Below are 22,410 nucleotides of genomic sequence, written 5' to 3' on the forward strand. Positions count from 1 at the left end.
TTAGTTAGTCAGAAGATCTAACATGAACATGAAGAACTCAGCAAAGAAATAGGAATGAGCATTTTTCCCACAAGAGGCACTAAAACAAATGCTAATACATGACCTTTAACGTGTTCCTAAAATGAGAGTCATTTTGACATTTGCAATACTGAGGCAAGAAAGCTGCATATAACTTCCATTAGTTCTGGACTAGTTACATTGACTGCTATTAATTCCGCAGGCCCACAAAACACAAAATGAAAACACATCTTTATACACAAACAACTACAACAAACAATATCCTTAAAACATTTATTTTTGAAATAATTTGTCCTTTTTTTCTTTTTGCGCAAGTGCAAAAAATGCACCCAAAAGAGCCACCTGAGGGAAGTCTACATCTTTAAATAAAAAAACAAGCAAAGTGTACATTTATAGTACAAAATTCTCTTTTTAAAAAATTGCACAGTTTGTGTATAATATATATATTCATAATCTCCATTTTAAACAAACTTTAAAGGCTCAGAAAGTAAACAAAATTCACCAAATGAAAAATAAAAACATTTTTCCCTAGAATTTAAAGCTGAGGAAACTTGAGACCCTGTTTTCATTTGTGTCCACCATAAATATACATATTTATATGCAAGTCTCTTTACATATAGTCTCTGTGCTAGTGTTTGACCAGACAATCAAAATTATTGCAAAGTAGTTAAGTTCTACTATAAAACATGGGGTGGGGGGGTGGGGGATAAAAGCTTCTTTCTGCTGAATGTTCCTTAAGTTATGCAAAAAAAAACATAAAATAAAAAACCTGGGTTTCTCTTCACCCCTGTTGAATTTCCTGGCAACCCCGCTTTCAAGAACGTTTCTGTCTCACAAACTGTGCATTCAACATTCCCGTAGAACAATCCAGTACTCCAGTTTTGCTTTTAAGCAAAGAACACACGTTTCCCTGACTCTTTTTTTGTTTTTTGAACTTTACATAGCAGCCATGCCTAGAGGTGGCCGTCAGCGTCGATACGGGTGGAAGCCCTGTACGTTGTGATTCTGCCCTCTGCCAAATGCAGTGGCGGCAGGCTGGGGGGCTGCGGTGGGCTGTGCTGTTGGGGCCCCATACGACGCTGTTGGCTGGCTGGGGTCCGCGAAGCTGTGGCCGAAGGCTGTCAGGTCCTGCCCGTACCCTGAGAGGGATGACAGAAGGGAGAGAGCAGGAAAGAGAATAGAGGATTAAATCTCAGGGTCAACAGAGCAGAGAAGAAGCAGGAAGAAGCCTTACTCTTAAGGTAAAATGTTTAAGATTTACACTACTTTAATAAAAGAGAAAAATCCACCAAATAACCTCTGAAAAGAGAAATCCAATTGTTAGTTTTGTTCAAACATTTGATGCAAGCGATTACAGATCTTAGCATCTTTTAGAAGACACATCAACATCATTAGCATCATTATTTTTTGGTTCTAATCTCTATTTAGTTCCAGCATTTGGAACAATTGTCTATGACAACCAGTATAAAAGTCATATTAAGTATTCACATATGGAAAGATATTTTTCTCATCATTATCTTTGTTGAAGACTGAGGGCAAAAAGTTGTTCCCGAAGACAAACTGTGACACAACAAATAAAGTGACAGAATTTAAACCTTCACCTTTCATAGCAGGTTTTAAAAAGACGGTTTTAATGGTGGATTTTTCCGTTTGATTTAAATCCTGAATGCCTTTAATGATGCATTCAGTTTAAAAGTTATTTGGTAATAAGGTTTAAGTGCTTGGGGACAGGGGTAAAAAGTTATCTTAAGATTCTCTGAATAATCAGTGCAATGCGCACTCTTCTTCTATTTAGACACTGGATGGCAGCATTTCCCCACAAACAGCACAGGGGACCAAAGTGACTCCCAGGGAAGGAAACTAATCTGCTGAAAAATGGCTGGTGGAACCCAAAATCCTGCAGCCACTGCTTCGAGCCAAAAATAAGGCCTTTTAGACTGGAACAATAACAGTTGGTATTTAGTTATCTTCCTGCCCTGGTTACATCCAGCTTCTACTCTAGATGGGAAACATTATAAATAACTGGTACAGAGGGACAAGAAGAGAAAAAGACAGAAAAAAGAAAGGGGCAAAGTTAGAAGGGACAACTTCTCTCTTTTGGGGCGTTTAAAGAGCAAACAGGAAAAAGAAGAAATCTTGAGAACAGGGAGTGTCCCAACAGGACCTTCAGACAGAAGAATCTGAGAGAAATTGGGAATTTACTGGCATCGTGTCTTCCTTCAATTCTTCTTTCCTTCCTCACCCCTTTAGCTATAATGCAGACAGTAAATGGGGGGAAAAACAACGGGTGAATGGACTGCTGATGCATAGAGACAACTGAACCATGAACAAATTTTCTGACAATTAGATCATCCTTTTATCATCAGCAAAGCGATGCAGACAGAGAGAGAGGACAAAAATCGAGGACATGGTTAGTCTTGGTATAGTAAATCTACAGCCACTGAGGACGTTGGCGTGCTGAGCTCTGAGTGCCAAATTTCGATGTAAATTTCTTTCAAATGCTCTCAGCTGTAAGACAGTCGATGGCTGTATTTTACTATGCAAGAGTAGATGCAGTAATTTGTATGTACATGCAAAATGTACATGCAAAATATGAAAGACAGAGCAAAAGAAAAGAGGAAAGGAACCAGGTTGCAGCTCTATAAACACTACAGTACTGAACAAATGCTACTTTTGTGGTTGGAGAAGACGATGCTGGCACCTACCTGCACTATATCCTCCCTGCTCATCCTGACCATAACTGTGAGAAGGACGCGTTGGTCCGTAGGCAGAGGGGTCCTGAGGGTAGTTACCCAAGCCTATCAGGGAGATGAGGAGACCAGGTTGACTGAACCCAGATACTGCTGGCCTGCTACTTTACAAACTCCCCCCCGTTTGAGTTAATAGAGCTCTACATTTAAACTTATACTCTGCGTCTGCACTATGCTGGGAGAGGCGTCACTGCTCAGCTTCATCTGGAAGTCAAAACAAAATGGAGTGTGAGTGTATCAGCTATCTGCTAGTGCGTCTGAGTTTACACCATGCCAGCCTGGTCTCATGAAGTTTGTGAAATGTGCATGATATGCTGAGGTGCAATTAAAGTGAAAGAAATGTTTTCCTAATAAAAAATATCACAAGACAAAGGCAACCATAAGATAAAATTTGTGTAAGCTTTGGATAAAGATAAAGGATTTAAGGATATGAAATAATGTGTCAAGATTACCAACATAAAGTCATTTATAGATTTGTTTTTTCATTTAATGACCTTTTGATTTCTGATTACCTCATTTAAGATTATCCTCTGATCTGTGATGTGAATGAACTTTTAGTTTTGATAAGTGACTGCAATACATTTAAGCTCCACATAACATTAATTAGATGATGACAGTGGATTGAAGAACTAGTGCAGTAGACAAATATTACTTTAAGCAACCTCTATGGAGTCAGGTCGTTTAATGATGTTTCGTCAATTCATACTTGAAGCAGAGCAGTGCTATCCAAAAACTTTTATAATAAAACAATCATTATGTTTCCTGAAGGGATAAGACTTAGTTACTTGCAACAACAGGGGTTAATCTACAGAAACCTAGTTATTTTCCAAACTCCAAATTAGCCAAACTATGAACTTAAAGCAAAACCCACTCCCTGTTTTCCTTACAGCAATTGGAGTGGAAGAGGTTCACGATTTCTGCCCACAATAACATTTCCTGCTCATTTCACAAAAACCCTGAGACAGTGTTGTTACTAGAGACTGTGGTTACTGGACTCGGTGCCTGAACAGGCAGAAAAACTAAATGAAAAAAAGCTGGATGGGAGATAAGCACAAGCAGGAAACACTGAACAAGATGGGCGCCTGTCATGACTGACAGCGATCACATGGTTGCTTTCAATGTGGATCCAGCAGTGTGAAGCAGCTGTAAGCCGAGTCACAGCAAAAATACCAGCCAGCAAAATCTGAATGTAGCGTCTGAATGAACATCTGACTCTTATCTGCGTGTGTGACTGAATGAGTGAATGTTGAATGAAGACCAAGCGTGTTCCTTTTCCTTAGAGGCTGGTTGGTTTTCATAAAATCTGGGGCTTCATTTTGGTTTGGAGCAAAAAGAGCTGCAGCCTTCATTTCTAGTCTCAGTTTGATCTAAAACTCCAAATCCAACATGCACTTACAATATATCCCTGGAGAAACCCCACTTTTAATGCTTTAATTCCCCAAAATTAATAAAGTAAATCTTTAATGTGACTTGTCTTGAAGAAATGTTTTATTTTGAAACCCCTCTACACTGACTTAAATCCAGCTAGTAAAGAACCATGGGGGAAAATGCACCCTGGACACAATCCAAAAGCATTTTAAGACTAAACTATCAATTAAGCTCAAAGAACAAAAAGGCATCCACCAGAGAGTGAGAACTTAACACACACAGTGTATAAAAAATATTGCCTGGTCCAGGATACTGAACAATACCTGAATGTTAATACGGGACAAGGTTCACACTTTGTAGATGATCATGCAAATCCCTGCCACAACAATCTGACAGGACATATTGAACATTTTCATTAGGTAACTTGATGGACATGCCTGATTCCAGAAATATGATTTCTATCATCATGCTGGTGCTTTTCAGTGGCAACCGTGCCAAGACCAGGAAAAGAAGCCAGCAAAGTCATCAACAGGGAGGAAGAGGAGAAGGTGTAGGAGGGAGTAATTAAAAGGCAGAAATATTTGAACCAAGTCACATTTCTAGCACAGTTTGTAGGAGAAGGTTCACATCCTTCAAATCAAATAAAATAATGCAGAAGAAATGCAAAAAAAAGAAAGAAAGAAAAACATTGCAAGGCAGGATGATCTAATTCAAACCTACCAAGACCTACACATCTTGATACCAATCACAGCCTGGTTGGAACAGACAGAGCTGACTGCTGAAGACTCCTGGATAAGGTGACAATTGAGCAACAACTTCAAGGCAGAGCCAGACGGGTTTATGTTTGCAAGAAGCATGTATGCATGTGTAGCTTTTCAAGCTTAATGGTACCAAGCTCCTGCTCGAGTAAGGGCTGAAGAAATGCACTTCAATGAGCTGTATTTGCATCCAACACAGTATCCAGGGAGATGGGCAGGGCCGAGGGGTGAATAAAAATTAAATGGGGCTGAGGGGGCAGCAAACTGCTTGATGCACAAGCTATTCTTACCATACTGGCTATAAGGGAAGTCAGGCTGTCCAGTGGGAGCTTTGCTTAAGTCCTGAGTTGGTGTGGTGGCGGGGGCAAAGCCCAGAGGTGCAGTTCCTGGAGTGGTGGGTGGGGGAGGAACCTGTGGAGCATACTGGTCGGCCTGTGGTGTGGCGAAACTGTAACCTGTTGGAGGGTAACACGTTTGTCTCATTCCAGATCAACTTTAAATGTCACTTCATTATAGTAGGGACATGCAGTACAACATATTGAACAAAACAAAAATGTTTTTGGTAAGAAGTGTTTCACCTAAGTGTCAAATCACATAATGAATGTAATAATCATTTTTCCATTGCACAGAAATAATACAAATAAAAAACAGCTTTTCCTCAAAATCTCTTCTTGGTTTAAGACTTAGAGACACGTTTTCCATCCACATGTCATTTGGAAGTAGTGCTACAAGATAAAATGGTGACTGCTCTTGTTGCGAAAAGCTGAGTATCTGAAGTCATGCTGTCCGGCTCTGATAAGACGGAGGTTCCTCCCTGACCACAGCTTCAGCCTTGAAATATGCTCAATGTTTACAGATAAATGAAATAATTATATTAGGATGAAAAGAGAGGCTTTTGTAGTCTGAAAATGTCATAAAATTGATACTTTTAGCAGTCAAACATTTCAACACAGCTGACTATTTTCATAACAGTCCACAGAAACGCTTCACCTTCATATAATTCACAGCATTACTTTCACATGTAATAGATTACCTGTTCGTACCTGGCAGCTGCTCTGACAGCACTACAAAGAGAAATGACTAAATGTAACAGTTTTACTGACCAAACTGAGGTGCTGTGCTGTAGCCCTGCTGGGGGTAGCCCTGAGGTGCAGCAAAGCTGCCCGCCGGGGTTGTGACCAGGAATGCATTGAAAGGTGAAGGAGGCTGTGTTGGGGTTCCTCGACCCGCTGACAATGGAGGTCCGTACCCACCTACTCCAACACAGAATACAGATATGTTTAAAATGTTTTATTCACAAATAGACACATCAACAAAAGTCCCAGATTAAAATGAATAAACTAAATGTCAACATAATTTCTGCTGCTTCATAAATGTAAACATAAAAGAAAATCTTCAAAGATACAAGTAAAGGTGCCATATAATGAGACACATCCCTCTGCACCCTCCCCCCTCAGAGAAATTTCAAGCAGCCAATCCACGCAGCGCCTCAATTTTCACATCATCCCGCCCCCTCAGATCACTGCATGGATAATGAGGTTAGAAACTGAGAGGCTGCTGAGCCTCTACAATGGTGAATTTATGATGTTTAGGCAAATTAATTCAAATCTTGCTCAAATGGTAGCAAGGATATGTTGTTGTAAACAGCTAAAAACATAATGTAGTTGCAAATAAACATGACTGAATGGAGCAATGTTGAAGGTTTAATCATGTTTATGCCTAACCTACCATTTTATTACAATCCAGTGGCTATAAGAACAGTTAGCCAACACTTTGCCAACTTCCTTCCTCATTCCCAGACATCATCTTGTGTTTCCTCTGACAAAATGAAACTTACCATTATCTTGAAACAAAATAAACCCAACAGATGTCTCTGAGTTTTACCACTGTGTGTAAGATCTGAATGAAGTTCACAGCTCAGATATTTTGTTGAGGTATGTTTGTTTTGAACATTCACATGTGTAAATATAACACAACAGAACATACCCACACAGACGTTCAGTATCCTTTGTATCGACTGTAAACAAAATAATCCTGATAACTACAGTACATCCCTTTGTAAAATGCAAACTGAAGCTGAATGAAAGTGAAGGAATGACACTGCAGCGAGAGATGCAGGTTGACCCGGAGGAGGTGATATGAAGTCGAGCCTGACCAATAGCAGGGGGAGGCTGGAATCTATTCAAGGCTGCCATCTGTCCCAAGTAGAAAATTATCAGCAGCCTCAGCCATTATGAATCAGTGATAACACGTGCTGCTAACTGTCATCAGCCTATTGGCCACACAGAGTGCAAGACCAGTTTTGTGACACAAGAGCTTCAAGATAAGCACCATGATTGCACAGCAAAGGCACAAAATTTATCTGCAAATGATCAATTCAGTGCTGTAACTGACTGAACAACAAAACAAAAAACCAAATGATTGACTAAAATGGAAGGAAAAGATATTTTCTGTGTGTTGTCAAGAGGAGATAAAACACCTACCTAAGGGTTGGCCAGTAGTCGACACCCACACTCCTTCAGGAAGAGGGAAAAAAACATTACACTGAGGAAAAAACTGTTGGCTAAAAGATAAAATGTTCAACATTTAAACGGACTGCATGGAGGTTAATATTAGCTGCAGGTTTAACACATTTAAACAGCCACTACTATGTTTTCCTCTGAACAGTGAGACGCTCTCGCTCAGCTCTGGGACTCATTCCCACTCACCCTGTGGCCCGTAAGGCTGTTGCCAGCCCTGGGCAGGCTGTGCTGTCCAACCATTAGCTGCACTCAAGATACCCCTGGGTGCCCACTGGCCAGGGCCGAGCTGGCCAGGAGCTTTGCTGTCACGAGGTTCAGCCTTCTTCACTTCCACCTGGACAAAGGACAAGGAGGACACATTTGGCAACACCAGTAAACAGGCCATGAAGTCCCTCACCTACACAGAGCTGTCCTCAAATTAATGACTTTATCTCAACATTTTGGGCCAGTTTGAAATCTTTCACTTTCTTTTATAAGAGTAATAAAGGGTTGTTGTTAAGCATTTGTTATTCTTACTCTGTAGCTGTGTAACTATGTGTGTCAGGTACTAACTATTAAATGTGTGCATTTCATTTTAACAAAATCACACAGCAAAAGAAAAATGAACAAAAAACTATTTTCTTTAAATTAATCCTCTCCAAAAATATTTTCTTAGCTGTACCTGAGAAACATAGTTCTGTAATACTTTCTTTTGAATGAACTGCCCTATTTATAATAAGTCATCTAATGGAAGGTCAGGACTTACCTTTCTCCAGCTAACGCTTACAAAGAATCTCATTTATTTTATTTGGAATAATTGTTTTTAGGGGAAATGGATGTAGAGAGAAAACTGTATCTCAGTTCTAACAGAATATAAATGATAAACATGCAGAGAGTAAAAATAAAAATTATTTTCAGTCAATCTTAATTGAATCTTCATACTGTGTCAAATGTGAGAGAAAAAAATCTGGAAACAGGAGATTGAAACACTGGATCTCACAATAAAATATCATATCACTACAATCTAGCGAAATTGATACACTCAGACATCCTATCCATTAAATTTTAGTAGACTTTTATGATATCTGGCACTGCAATTGTTTAACTCATTGGATCAATATGAATACACTAATCTAACAAAAAAGTTCCTGTAACTAGGCAAAGATACCAGCAGTTAACCAGAGCAAAGAAACAGGCTGAGACTAAGGGGGAGCCAACCAGAAATAGACTTAGGGGTTGAGTTATTGGGGTCACCTTGCAGGAGGAAAACGAATCGCAAATTCCTTCTCGCTTTAAGGTGTTGCCACCTTCCCCAGCCTCCCCTCTTCCTTCTCTGTCGACCTAATTACATGCACATGTTTCCGGCAGTGGCCCCGCCGCTGCTGGCAGCTACCTGAGCACTTTCTCCCGTGGGCATCACAGCTACGAGTGATGGATACCATGACTTCTGTATAGTCCCCAACAGCAGAACTGGGATTTGTTGCACAGTTTGATGTGCTCCAGTTTCTAATTTTGTAACGTATATCTCCCAGCATCCCTCAAGTCCCAGCATAAGGTAATGTCAAGTCAAGAACAATGGATTAAGTTGAGCCTTCATTCCTGCTGGAAACCAGGGCAGAGTCGAGGGGGGCAGCTTTCACTAGAGAGTACACAGGTTTGGCTTCATCATCAACTAAGAAATGGGATTGAGATAACCTATTCATGTAACCTATTCAATACAATGATTTGGTTTAACTCAATACACCTGACTGATATGAAAACCTTTCTGTTGGTGCTCTTTAAGGAGAATGAATTTGATCATAAAAAAACAGCAACACTTAATTTTAGATGCTTCAAAGCAAAGACAGAAGAGACTCTGAGGTCAGGTAGGTGCTGACTCTGACACCCTTGGTTCAACTGAGAATAAAAGCGATGTACTCTCACTATTTTAGGAAATACAGAGACGCCTCAAAAAAAAAGGCAACACTGCCGTCGACTGCTCAAAACCACCAGCTGTCAAGTATCACAAATTGACCTCTGAGTTCTTAAAACACTCGTGTAGAAAAGGTAACGTTGAGACTGTGTAACAAGACTTATGATATGATTTGATAGAGCTGTGACTTTGATCATTTTCTTATGCCCAAAAATCATTTGTTGCTGTAGAGGGCAGAAAGGAGACTGCCTCTCTTCTGGTATCTCTGCAGAGAGGTTTAAAAGCTGCTAATTATGAAGTGTCTGTTGGGGAAAGGGGGGGTTGTTAATGAATAAGAGCTTTAAAAGTGCCTTTAAAACCCAAGTGTCAGGGCTGATCCTAGCTGGATCTGTATGCAGTAATACTTCAATCTACAAGAGTTTTTAATGGTTTGTTTTACTCAGCTGAATGTGTCAGGTGGTCAGAGTCTTCCACAAGCAATGGGACAATAAAGTGCATGCCAGTGGGTGAGGAGATGTGCTTAAATATAGCACTATAGTGAATCTATTGTGTTTCTCCCGGATGGACAGCTTACCTGACACTATCTGAAGTGTCTTTGCACAGTAAACCCCAGCCATCTGGTACACCCACTGAGTAAAAACAAACACTACCAAGTGACATGCAAATATTATTGTGAGACTCAAGTCTCATCCTGAGCAGCGTCGCAGAGAGAGCTGTCGTTTGTTCTTTAGAGAGCTGACAGACACAGTATGGAGATTCTTCGACTGAGGTCACTGACTTGAGCTTTTCTTTAAGTTTTCAAAAAGGAAAAAAATACAACAAAAAAAACATGTTGACATGTAAGTGACCTGCCAACAAAATATCAGAAAACAAAAGAAACAGAACTGTTTGGACCAATCCTTTAGGTGATTCATGTTGTTTTGTCTTTGCAATTTTTTAGTCTTAATATTTTGTCTGCATTATCAGCTTTCGTTTTCAAAATCAAAACAATGGTATTAAGAAACCAATGCACTCCAGACATCCTAAAGGAGAGGTCAATTTAAACAAAGCCTTGGGCGACAATAGAAAAAATATCAGAACAGCAAATGTGAAGCTGGGCCACTGTAATTATAAGCCATGTATGTGCAGTATGTGTAAGTGACTTAATTTATTGACAACATAACTTGAGAAAGCCAGATTTGACGTAGTCGATGCCACATACTTTCAAAAACAATCTCTTTCTCATAAAGGAGCATCGCACCGTAACTCTTCCTCTGTCGCCCAAGCCTCTGTTTGATCTTAAGGGTAAAATAAAACTACAACTACACACTTTTTTGCCCATGATGTCGTGAAAATGCATGTTGACAGCCTGGTCCACTGATTGTTCGGCCTCGAAAGTAATAAATCCAAAACCTAGCCAACGACCAAGAGTGAATCAAGGTAGCAGGGGGGTTGTGACAACACAAGATGAAGAACAGTATTGGGCTTCAGCAGAGTGAGGATCCGTCAAGACTGAGCAAGAGGCTCCTGGGGTTCGGATGATGTCGCAGACTCGGAGAACAACACAAATCCAAGACTAAAGCCTGGGGGATTGAAGGAAACTTTTTTCTTTACTGTGCAGTGAAAAATTTAGTGAAGATAACAACACAGGACTTCTTAACTGCTAAACATGACAACTGATGAGTGCAGCATTTGATTTCATGTGAAATGTCACATTGAAAAGTTTAATCAATTTGATCTTCCACCCGCTTACATTTATCTTTGCCAATCAAAGCAACATTTTGTCACTTTATGCCGTTTCATCCAAACCCCACCTTGATCTGTCCCTTGGTATTTTGCTGTGGAGCACACACTCGCAGCAGCCATTGTTAATGCATCACAAAAACATGGAGAAACACAAACTGTAGAATGCCTAAAGCTTTCTCCAAGCCTTCCCAATTTCAGTATTTTACTTTTGAGTCAGCCAGGATAAGCCTAAAATGGACAATTAGAATATTGCTCACTGTGGTAACGCAGAGATATAGGCCAAAACTGATTTCATAAAATGGGAACTGCTGATTTTGTTCAAGAGGTTTTATGGGAGGTACACAAAGTTCATTAATATAAGTTTAAAATTTAGAACCATTTGGGTCCAAAATTTTGTTCACGCCCACCGCTCACTAAACTTTTTACTGTGAAATTTTTAGAGCAAGCGCTGTGCTGCAGTGATCTACTTCCAATCTGATTCACACTCCACCATGGCAGAACTGGGTTGTGCACACAACTCTACCCAGGGACCTAACCTGGATCCAATTAAACATCCTAAGAGACAACCGAGATTTTGAGAGACCTCCAGTACCCAGCCAAGCATTCCCAAGCCTCCTGATCTATAGCTATTAATACCATCTGTCAATGACCCGTCCTTCATCTAGAAAATCCAGTTGACACATTTAACATGTTGATACAGACTGCACTGGCATGAAATTTTAAGACTTCTGACTCAAAATCAGCTTTTGACTAAAGTGAAAACTTAAGAATAAAACGCCTTGTTGACCTTAAGTAATTCAGACTACGAGAAAGAGCCAGGATATGTTTGAATAGTCAAGTGGAAGCATGTGTCACAAACTTAGGTATGGGTACCTTTCACATTTGAAACGATACGGTAACAGTTTTTTTTTATTAAAAAAATATATATATTTTTTTCAATTTAACATATTTATTCTTCAAAATATAACCTTGCAATGCTGTGTTCATGTCCAGCATGTAAAATCGCCTACACTCCCCCTCCCTCACAGTCACAAGGATGCATTTAGGTACCTAAACATGGTACCTTTTGATTTTACATGAATCGGTACCCGGCACTTTTGACAGAATTCGGTCGGTACCTATAAAAGTACCAAATTTGGTACCCATCCCTGCACAAATTGCAACATTTAAGGATGTGGGATAAATGTTTAAGTAACTATTTGACTAATCCGATTCCTGTGTGCTCATATTTTCTTTGTTGGTGATGCCCAATGAGTCTCTTTGGGTTTTATCACTCAAAAAATCTCTACACTTGAAATCAAACAAACTTTAACAACTTCATAGTTTCCTGACATTTGGTCTTCCAATGCTGTGACAGAAAACAGACATCTTGGCTCTGCAACATCAAAGCAAGGCCTCAATCACACAGGACAAAACAAAATGTCCAAGGTTTTAACGCCTGCCTATGCAAATTGCTCCTGTTAGCTCAGCACAGGAGCAAGTTTAAATCACCTTGTAGAAGCTTTGTTTTCAGCACAGGGTGAGCAAATGACCATACGCATATAGAGGGTTATTTTTTAATATTTTTACTGTACTGGACTTGAAACCTTCAACCAACTTCACTGTTTGATGCTGCTTTGTGTACACCCCATTCTGATAGAGTGAAATGATTTGGAGGGTTTATATTTGGCCTGTACCTCTGTGCTACCAGTCAATGCACAGTAACCTAAAGGAGAAAAGACAAATCTTAAGAGACACTGTTAATCACGTTCAAACCATTCACAGGGAGAAGGGGGACAGAAGAAAGAAAAATAGAAAGGGCTTACTTACAAAAATACTTAACTTTCTACATATGGGAAAACACAGACTATACCAATCAAGATACAGGTATCAGTTAGGACTAAATCAGTGTAAAGAAAACTTAATCTAGTGTTGAAATTCTATAGGTTTTAGTAAAAGAAACTATTTACACTATAAGAGATTATGTTATAGTTGTTACTGGTGCAACACGTCATGTTAAATTCCAATGACAAACTATTCTGGGATTCTCCCAACAGAGAATGAATAGGGGGGTGAAGGAGTGGAGTAGTGCATGTTGTGGTTCAGTGGCCGCTGCATCACTGCTATGTAGGACAAATGCAGATGAAACAGCTGTGACTGTAAGTCAGCGGGCAGAGTCTGACACCAACACTGCCGGTGGCATGGGTTCTGATTGCCAGTGAGGCCATCCGTGCTAAAAGTGTCGGCACATGTCAGAAACTCCCGGTGCATTTATGATTTAGAAGACCACATCAGCAGAGATTTAGAGATCGGTCATTAGTCCAGATATTTCTGACCAGGCTTATGAGTGTTGGTTGATTTCATTGTTCTTGTGGAAACAATGCAATGTTCACCTTCAGCACTGTGACTGCAAACAGCCTCTTTGAAGGACACCCCTCCCCTCCTTATCAGATACTCACACTGTGCTCAATATGCCAGTTGCACATGGTGATGAAGAACTTTGGTTTTTGGAGCACCTACTTTTATGCTACCTTCCAAATAAAAAATGGCACCTGAAGTTTCTGAAATGGGGTAATGTTGTAAAACCAATCACTGGATGCTTCAGGATTTGGGGAACTGAGGCACATTCTGACATTTATAATAATTAAATTAACTACTTACATTGAGAGAACTGCATTTAAGTGCAACCCAAAGTACATAACTTGAAAAAGTATAACATCAGCTTTGCATTTGGCCTGTTTTCCACAAAGTTTGGACTGTTAAAATAGATCAATTAGAACCAAAACTGATAAAGATATCAGCTTTCTTTTTTTTTAGGTTAATTTGACTTTTTCCCAAACAAACATGGAAAAGGTTTTGCTGTTATACATTGTAATTAGAGGAATTATGGCTGAAAACAAAACATCAGGTATGATTGAACTGAACGCACACACATTCTCAATCACAGCTTTATGTTTCACTGAGCTTCTCAAATCAGGCAAATGTTTCTCAATGGCCTCATAAAATTTACAGTATGGCCCCTTTGTGCACAATTAGCAGAGATAATTAATTTTAATGTAGTCAGTATAATCTACCCACTGAGAGGGGCATTTAGTTACAAGCCTTGGGACCGTTTTTCAAATTCCACCATGATGAAAACCCAGTGGGGTCAAAGACGGTCACTGGCTTAACCAATGTTCTTGTCTGAGGCTTTTGAGATGTAGTCTTCCTTTGCTCTGCTTCAGAGTACTCAAAGAACACTTTCTTCTAAAAAAAATACATTTGACTGAGCAGAAATGAGTCAGTGGAAAAGACTTGTGTTGTTACACAAGGTTATGAAGGACACTGCATCAGTCCCAAGCATAGCCTGCCTTTTCTGAAATAACCGTCAGATCTGAACATGTGACAAAGGGCTGAGAATGGTTCTTAGGTGCCTTCAAGTACTACTGACACGAACCACTGTGCAAATATAGAGCTCTGAGATACTCTGAATGAATTGCATGAATTGCCTGGTTAAGGTTTCATGTAGTTCAGGGACAAGAAATGCATTCTGCATCACACAAAGCTTTTCAATCCATCCCGAGAAATGTCGAGTTATTCCTTTGATTTGATGTACTCTGTTGCTGAATGGGCATGAGGGCTTTATTTAACATGATTCTGTATCATACCGCTTCCTCTACCAAACACAAAACTCCAGTTATGGATGACAGTGTTTAAATTGAATTGAATATCTGGGTCTGAACAGGCTTTTTTTCTCTTTGGGCCAGAATAGTTTGTCATGAGATTTAAGATGGTAAGGTATGGAGAGGGGAGAGAAAAAACGGGATCAGCTTTTACCTCGGGGCCTCTGCTTCTCCGCATCATAGATCATTACCACCTCTGTGACCTTGAATGGGACAAAGGGAAAGAGTGGCTCCATTTAGAAAACATAAAAAGGTCCTTTCTTAGTCGACTTAAATATTCTACCTCAATTTGATCAAATAATAATTAATTGTCCAAAACCAAACTAATATATTTCATTTTTTTCATACTGCAGTATTGTTCAATGTCACATCCATTCAAGCATTCTTAATGAAGCTATGAACTGACTTGCATTGTGCACTTTGCAATACTCACCACTCCGAATCTATTGAAATAGTCCCTGAGTTCAGGCTCGCCGCAGTTATGGGGGATTCCACCTACAAATATCTTCTTTGATTTATTGCTATCGGCTTTGCTGCCCTTCTGAAAGAAAACAGGGAGTGTATGGATTTCAATGTGTGTTACAGGATCACTCAGGGAGGGGGGCAGTTAGCCATCATCTATTCAGACAGTGCAGAAGAAATTAGGTTCTCCTCTTGCCCTGGGGTATAATTCTTAACATGTCATGTCAATGCAAACACTAGTCTCCACAGATCAGAGAGCACGGCTTCCTCCACTTACTCTCAACCACCAAGCAGTGTACCGCAGTCACGCTGTAAGAGCTGGAGGCTGCTTAAAACAACTGTGATTTAACAATTTCATCTGCAGTTTTTTTTTTAAAACATTCAGAAGAAGCTGCATGACTTCAAAGTCAGTTAAGGAGTACTGGTATCAACCAAAAAAGCTGACCATCCGTGCTTGCAGCCAAATATGAGAGTTATAAACATGTTATTGACAGCAAAAGCAAAACGTAAATCCATTGCTTCTTAAAGGGGCATAATGGCAAGAATAGATCAGCAGCAGCTTGAAAGAAACGATGATTGAAATTGCCCTAGCTGCTGCTGAGATTTCTGTCTTTCAAAAGATCACTGCCTAGAGCAATTTTCTGCACCATACCCGCCTATTATTCGCCTTCTATAGCAGCATTTGTTTTCTGTTAATTTTATCCACTGAGGGAGAGCTGTAGGAATATTCTCGAGCCAATGTTTTTATGTCTAATAAAAATCTGATCCTAAGAATACAATGCTATGTTGATTTATTTTTTAAATTTCATATATTCAGTATGGTGATACAGGCCAAAGAGTGACTCTGGTAACAAGAGTTTAATGTGTGTCAGTTATTCAGCTGCACCAGTTATCTATTGTTTCAGACCCTTGACCATAAAAAGACGCTCCTGTGATTTTTCCAAACCCCAAACTAATTTCAAGAATTCTCAAAGGTATCAAGGCAGAACAACACATCATTTAAAAAAAGGAAAAGTCCAGAAAAATAGATTTAGGTCAAAGGCACTGTGTGAAGATTGAGACACTGATGTCCTTGTCTAGCCTCCCAGAGTGAAAATAAGAGTCCACTTACCCAGCCCTCCTTGGTTCGAGACTTTTCAGGCTGCATTCCTCTGGGAGTGCACGGCTTGGGGTCGATCTGACAGCAATAAAGGGAAAGAGGAAAAAAAACGTTTGACATTCGGCCCAAATTAAAGGCACCTTGAAATGCTCTTTCTCACTGAATCCATTACAGTCTATTGGCTCACCTCTCTCTACACAGAAACATATGTACTGAAACACAGTGATTTGAAGCCATCAAAGCTTTTATTCTACGCTGGCTTAGTTAACAGACAAAAGGAGGCGGCATGTCATTCATGGGACACTGGCTGGAAGAAAGCATTAATGAAGAGGTTAAAACCAGATTAACAGACATCTCCAAAAAATCCAGGTTTAACTGCCAGTTTAGCTCATCTGACTGTAAACAGGTAAGTCTTGTTAAGCATACAGATGCCAAAATTCTGCATCATCTGAATTAATGTCTGCAGGCAGGTACAACCAAAAGCCAGACTGTGCTTCTCCTTCAATAAGTTCTGACTCCTTTGTAGGATGAAACACAGGACGGGCTTTTCACATTGTCCGACACAAAACGCAGGCAGATTACTCGAGCTGATTCGACTATCTGCTCTTTTGATTTCAAATACTCACATTTCTTCCATCAAGATTGTGCGGCTTTGTCTCCAGCACCGTCCGTACACAATTGGGATCTTTGAATTTGACAAAGCCGAAGCCTCGCGACTGGTTTGTAGTTTTGTCCTTCATGATGACACAATCTACTACTTCCCCATACTGTGAGAAATAGTTTCTCAGCGTCTCTGAGGAAAGAAACAGTAAAAGACATTCTGCATTTCAGTAAGCATAGAACCACACAGGGATACTGCACATTTGATATTAAAAGCCCTGTTTGCCACATAAAGAAGTGTAATCATCATTTATACAACTTGTGCTTTTATGATTAATGGTGCTGAGAAAATATCTCCAGCACCTAAACCCAAAAGAAAGTGTAGCTGGGACAGGAAAAGCCGGGGGAGTAAAAATCAAGCACTATTCAATCTTATACCAGAATCATCACCAGTTATTCAATGATCTTGATTTTGAGGAATAGCTGGTGTTTGGAAAAGCTCCAGTGTTTTTCCAAATGAAACCCTAAAGCAGCGCAGTCACATTCAGTATTTCTGAAGAGCAAACAAAGCACTGACCCACTGTCATGTTTCACAGCACCAAATATACACCCTACTAGTGTGACGCCCGCACACACCCACAGAAGCAGGGAGTGCAAGTTTGAACAAATGAAGACTCACTTTGGAGCGAGTTATCGTAATTGCTTTTCTCATCGCTGGGAAGCCCTGAGGCATCGCCACGGAAACAAGCTCTGAGTTATAGAGTTGTGGCTCAGATCTTAATGTTAACAGCGCTGTTAACACAGGCAAGCCCTTGTGCAGTGTTACACAATAACCAACCAAGCAAGAGACAGAGAAGGGCTTCAGAGGAACTAGACCAAATAGATCTGAGAGAGTGGTTAATATGATGTCACTGTTCTGTGATTTGGTTTGACTTTGAGTAGTGAGATGATAACCTAAGGTTTCTTTTTCATCATCAGGTACACTCACTTTCCTCAATTATTACAGATATTGGTAAATTCTGATTACGGGTCATTTTCTGGACATGTATCAGTCTCTCCAGAGTTTCAACCACTTGTCTGTTCCACCAGACCACTGTGGTCCGTTCCCTCTCTATGTCCTGTAAACAGGCAAACTTATTGCCTCAAGTTTGGCTATTAAACTCTGTGGAGTCTTAAAAAAAAGCAAAAAAAACACATTTCTTCCATGTTAAAGTGATGTTTGACCGTTATGTATGAGACGACCAAATGTTGTCACAGGCAGAGCACTAAAACCAAACACAGAGACCAGTTGCCCGAGCCGGACCAGCACAGTGATGAATTCTGAGAAGCAGGAAGATGTTCTAGTCCTAGTTTAAGTATTTCTGTTATTTTTGTGTAATCCAAAAGTTCTGCAGTGTATTATGGTTCCTGAAGTGCAGCTGCACACCAGCGATAAGCTACACTGAGTCATCTTAAGTGTTTTAATTTCTTGTCTCTCCCTCTCTCTCTATGGATGCTCATTTTGATAGATTTTAGATTTAGAATCCAAACTGTGACACCCCTGCTAATCATACAATGCAGAAACTGAGAGAGAAGCAAAAATCACAATGACATATTCTGTACACAAGAAAAGAGCATCAGTAAACATGAGCAGAGGAAACAGGCAGACTTAGGAAACACTTCATGGGATATATGCATGTATATGATGAGATCTACAGATAAAGGAAATGCAGATCACAGTTCTGCCACTCGTTTCTTTTCTGCAGAGCCAAAGCATCACACTGAGAAATAAATACTGTTTCTAGATTTTATATACAAACATCAATGAGTAATGCCCACTCTGTAGCATACCACTACACAATTATTACCTTACAACGCTTGTTATGTGTATGTGTTACTCATGATTATGTACTCTCTATACCTTACCCTATTATTTGTAACCATGTTTTCCCACAAAGCAGCTTTCTTTATTGTCAAAACTGACCATTCTCCATAACTGAGAGAATGTGTTACATCAGTATCCAATGGTGTCAATACACAGTTGTAAAAGCACTTAATGAAGCAAACCGCATATTAAGTACAAGTAAGGCTTTCTTCACCTGCCACACCATCATATCCACATTATCATATTTACAGAAAGCATTTCACACAGCTTACTTCTAGTTACAGAATTACTGTCATTTGCAAAATATAATTAATGGCACCAATGATAACATCAAGGCAGGAGCATATTTAGCAGGTTTTATTTTGTATTTATATAAGATATTGCCCAGCTCAGTAATATATTCTAGTTTAATATTAGGGATGGGTACCGAATTAGGTACTTTTGTAGGTATCGACCAAATTCTGTCAAAAGTACCGGGTACCGATTCACATAAAAACAAAAGGTACCATGTTTAGGTACCTAAATGCATCTTTGCGACTGTGAAGGAGTGGAAGAGTAAGTGATTTTCCATGCTGGACATGAACACAGCATTTCAAGGTTATATATTGAAGAATAAATTTGTTAAATTGAATGTTTTTTTAATTCCATTATGAAACAAATTGATATTTTTTACCACATGAACACAAAAAAGTACCGAAAATTGGTACCGTTGAGTACCCGTACCGATTGCCAGGTACCGGGCATCTGTACAGTATCGTTTCAAATGTGAAAGGTACCCATCCCTATTTAATGTGGCCAGAAAAATCAGCTGATGTCTTTCAACTAGATTCAAACTCCAACAAGACTCTGACAAGATCCTGGTGTGGGACAGCACCTGCAGGTACATCCGTCCCCTTCAGAAATCATCACTGAATGAAACGACTTAGCCTTTTTAAGGGATATTTGTGACCTACCTTGTGTGGTGCTCCAGTCCAATCCTCCCACAAAAAGTTTCCTGAAAGAAGTACATACATTGTCAATTACTGAGTCATACATCATCACTTTGGGACGGAATAAAAGACAAACTGTTTCACAGGGATCATGACCAAGTCACATACAAAATGCGTGACCACACACTGAGAAAAGGTCTACCCATCCACAGACCTAAAAAGATAGTAATATGAACGTATTCCTGGAGAAGGATGCAGGCACAGTTTCAGAGGCATACCAACGCTACAGCTGACTAAACAGCCAAGTACACAAATATTACACAACATGAGGCAACGCTAATACCAAAGCTGGTGCAGCTTAGGGAGCTATACACACGGCTACAAAGATAATGCTCCTGGTTTTGTGTGAGTCATGTTAGATTCGGTCTTGACAGAGGATGTCAATATAGTCTTCGAACAATGAATGCAATGGCCTCGACAATCTCGGGCTTTTTCTGAACCTCCTGCCACGTAAGTTACCCCGGGACAGAGCCGGGGTGTTTAGCATGCTAAGAAAACACTTAACTGGCGAACTGACACCGAAAACTGCAGCAGAAACTGACTGACACCGGTTCCAGCTTACGAGACAGAAACCCACAATCTCCTCTTGTCAGGGGAGAGCGGAGGAGAGCGACTGCTCGACTCCCTCCACGCGGACAGGTGAATTCAGATGCGGGTTGTTCATCTGGAAGTTTGACGTCAGTTTAAAACGTACAAATGTCAGACGAGCAAACGACTTTAGAAATATTAGACCGAGCAATATGTAGCCTTTGTTACTTAAATTAAGGATTGGTGTGGACGAGGATGCTCCATCCTCCAGCAGTGCCCGCTAAATGTCCTCGCGCTGCTGAAGTCTGGAGACTTTCGCTTCGCTGGCAGCGCGAGCTAAGCTAGCTCTGCTGCTCCGAGCTAACTGAGAACAGCTCTCAAATAAGTAACTACACCTCAGCCTTTCCTTTGACAGGCATGTTGTCAGCACTTCAGACAAACACGACACATTTCTCCATGTGCAATAACAGTAAAGAATAAGCTACTTTGACGATCACTTTCACTTTTTAGCCGTCTTTCCTCTGGCTAGCGATCTCGCTAAGTAAGTACAGCTATTTTAGCCTGCTGGCTAACGTTAGCTGTCAAATGACAGCTTGTTAGACAGCATGCTAACTCTAAGTTACAGTCCAGTTCACAGTTCCAGCCGCATGCAACGGAAAGCTTTACTGAATAGGTCTTACCCGACTTCATCTCCGACTAAGTTGTTATTCATTTCTGAGGCTAGCGTGGGGGGGGATGTAGGAGCTGTGACCGGCTTATTGCTTCAGTGCTGCCCCTCTCAGACTGAGAGCGGAGGAAGGTCACTCCGCTTTTTGGTTCAAACTGTTCTGCGCAATGACGACGCTGCAGGGGGCAGCGGCTTTAAAGGAACATTACACTCAACCAGCCTGCACCATCTCCACTATTTTTATCTCTCCCAGAGGGGTGGATAAATGCTCTAAACCCAGGGGTCTTTTTATTTCACATTTAGTGCATTACACGTTCCTACCAGGAAATTGTTTTAATAAGGAAGCCTGGTAAAGAGGCAGCTCTTACAGATAGCCATTAAAGACACTTACACAATATAAAGCAGACAGCTCTCTTAGGACATAAAGGTTTAATAAAGAATACAATGATATCAGAAGTGAAGGCCGATTATTGCCCTCGGTAGCACAAAAGTGAACATGTTAAGGGCCTACCAGTTTTCTTCATTTTGAAAGAATCCGTCTGGAAGACAGGTGTTTCTATCATGTTAACCTTTATTTAAAGTCAGTTCAAAAACATTTTGCTGTCCTCATCTTCAGACCATATTAGCAGGGAATAATTATACAGTAAATTGGCTATAACAATCGTTATTTCAAGATACTTTACCTTTAGCAATATTCAGGGCTTGACATTAACTTTGTTGCTCACCAGCCACTGTGGCTAGTGGTATCCCTGAGTTACTAGCCACTCAGTATTTTCACTGGCCACAATTTATTGTTGGATAATTATGTTCAATATGATAAAGCCAATGATGACATGCTAAAGTTTACTTAAAAAAAGATTTACAACCTCTTTAAATGTAAAGGACCCCTATGCACACTCAAAACAAGACTACATCAATGTTAAAATCCACAGATACTTAATCAGACTTCAGCTCTGATAAAGTTGTGTGTAACATTGTGCTCCTTTTATATGAAAATATGCAGTCTATTAGTCTAGTAATTAAAATAGTAGTTTGTTGTAGCTTATAATGAAATGGTAAATGGGATTAATTGAACTGATAAAAACTCAGCAAGAGACATTGTCTGCTTAAATATTTATTAACGATTGTAATCAGAAAACCATTTCTTTTTTCATGAGAATGACGATGAAGGAGAGATAAATTAAATTTCCTCAGAGCTTTCATCATCAGAGTCATCTTTTTGCTTGTCTCTCTGCTCCATGTTTGAGATAAAATTCAACCCACCAAAGTGGCCAGTGGGAGGTGGTGGTGGTGTTACTAGCCACTGCCGAAATCCACCTGCATTTGACCGATTGGCCGGTGTTAATGTCAAGCCCTGGCTATATTACTTAGTAATACAACAGTGTACCGGGTACACTGGAAAGAAATGTCCTCTCAACAAGCAGAAACCTTGAGCAGAACCAGATTCACTTTGAACCATAAGCTCCCCAGTTTGTCTCAGAAGGTGGAATAAAAAGATATTGGGAGGTGGATCAAGGCAAACAAGCAA

At 40.1% G+C, this 22,410-nt stretch overlaps 1 protein-coding gene across 5 annotated transcripts; it reads right to left on the reverse strand.

The window, feature by feature from the left end:
* Positions 1 to 274: 274 nt before the first annotated feature.
* Positions 275 to 21,057, reverse strand: dazap1 (DAZ associated protein 1). 5 transcript variants are annotated; one of them, XM_074667887.1, is made up of 13 exons: positions 20,896 to 21,057; positions 19,652 to 19,692; positions 16,861 to 17,027; positions 16,247 to 16,312; positions 15,107 to 15,211; positions 14,828 to 14,876; positions 10,617 to 10,699; positions 7,603 to 7,750; positions 7,378 to 7,410; positions 5,998 to 6,150; positions 5,185 to 5,349; positions 2,724 to 2,816; positions 275 to 1,157 (listed from the first exon to the last, which is right to left on the reverse strand). In XM_074667887.1, the coding sequence occupies exons 1-13, from the start codon at positions 20,925 to 20,927 to the stop codon at positions 985 to 987; spliced, it is 1,308 nt and encodes a 435-aa protein (XP_074523988.1). In that variant the 5' UTR covers positions 20,928 to 21,057; the 3' UTR covers positions 275 to 984. The 5 variants fall into 5 exon arrangements, with proteins under 5 accessions (XP_074523988.1, XP_074523986.1, XP_074523987.1 ...); XM_074667885.1 differs by having other exon boundaries at positions 15,107 to 15,214; positions 20,896 to 21,056; XM_074667886.1 differs by having other exon boundaries at positions 5,998 to 6,147; positions 15,107 to 15,214; positions 20,896 to 21,055.
* Between the last annotated feature and the right edge of the window lie 1,353 nt (positions 21,058 to 22,410).

This window comes from Halichoeres trimaculatus, unplaced genomic scaffold (assembly GCF_033239565.1).
Source record: "Halichoeres trimaculatus isolate MK-OKI-2021-1 unplaced genomic scaffold, fHalTri1.1 fHalTri1_scaffold_4, whole genome shotgun sequence".
Lineage (NCBI taxonomy): Eukaryota > Metazoa > Chordata > Actinopteri > Labriformes > Labridae > Halichoeres > Halichoeres trimaculatus.

Coding starts and splice junctions, on each gene's coding strand:
- dazap1 (XM_074667885.1), bottom strand. CDS start 20,927: ATGAATAACAACTTAGTCGGAGATGAAGTCGG. Junction 15,215..16,246: donor CTCGAACCAAGGAGGGCTGG/GTAAGTGGACTC, acceptor GTTTTCTTTCAG/AAGGGCAGCAAAGCCGATAG. Junction 2,817..5,184: donor CTTCCCTTATAGCCAGTATG/GTAAGAATAGCT, acceptor TCTCCCTGATAG/GCTTGGGTAACTACCCTCAG.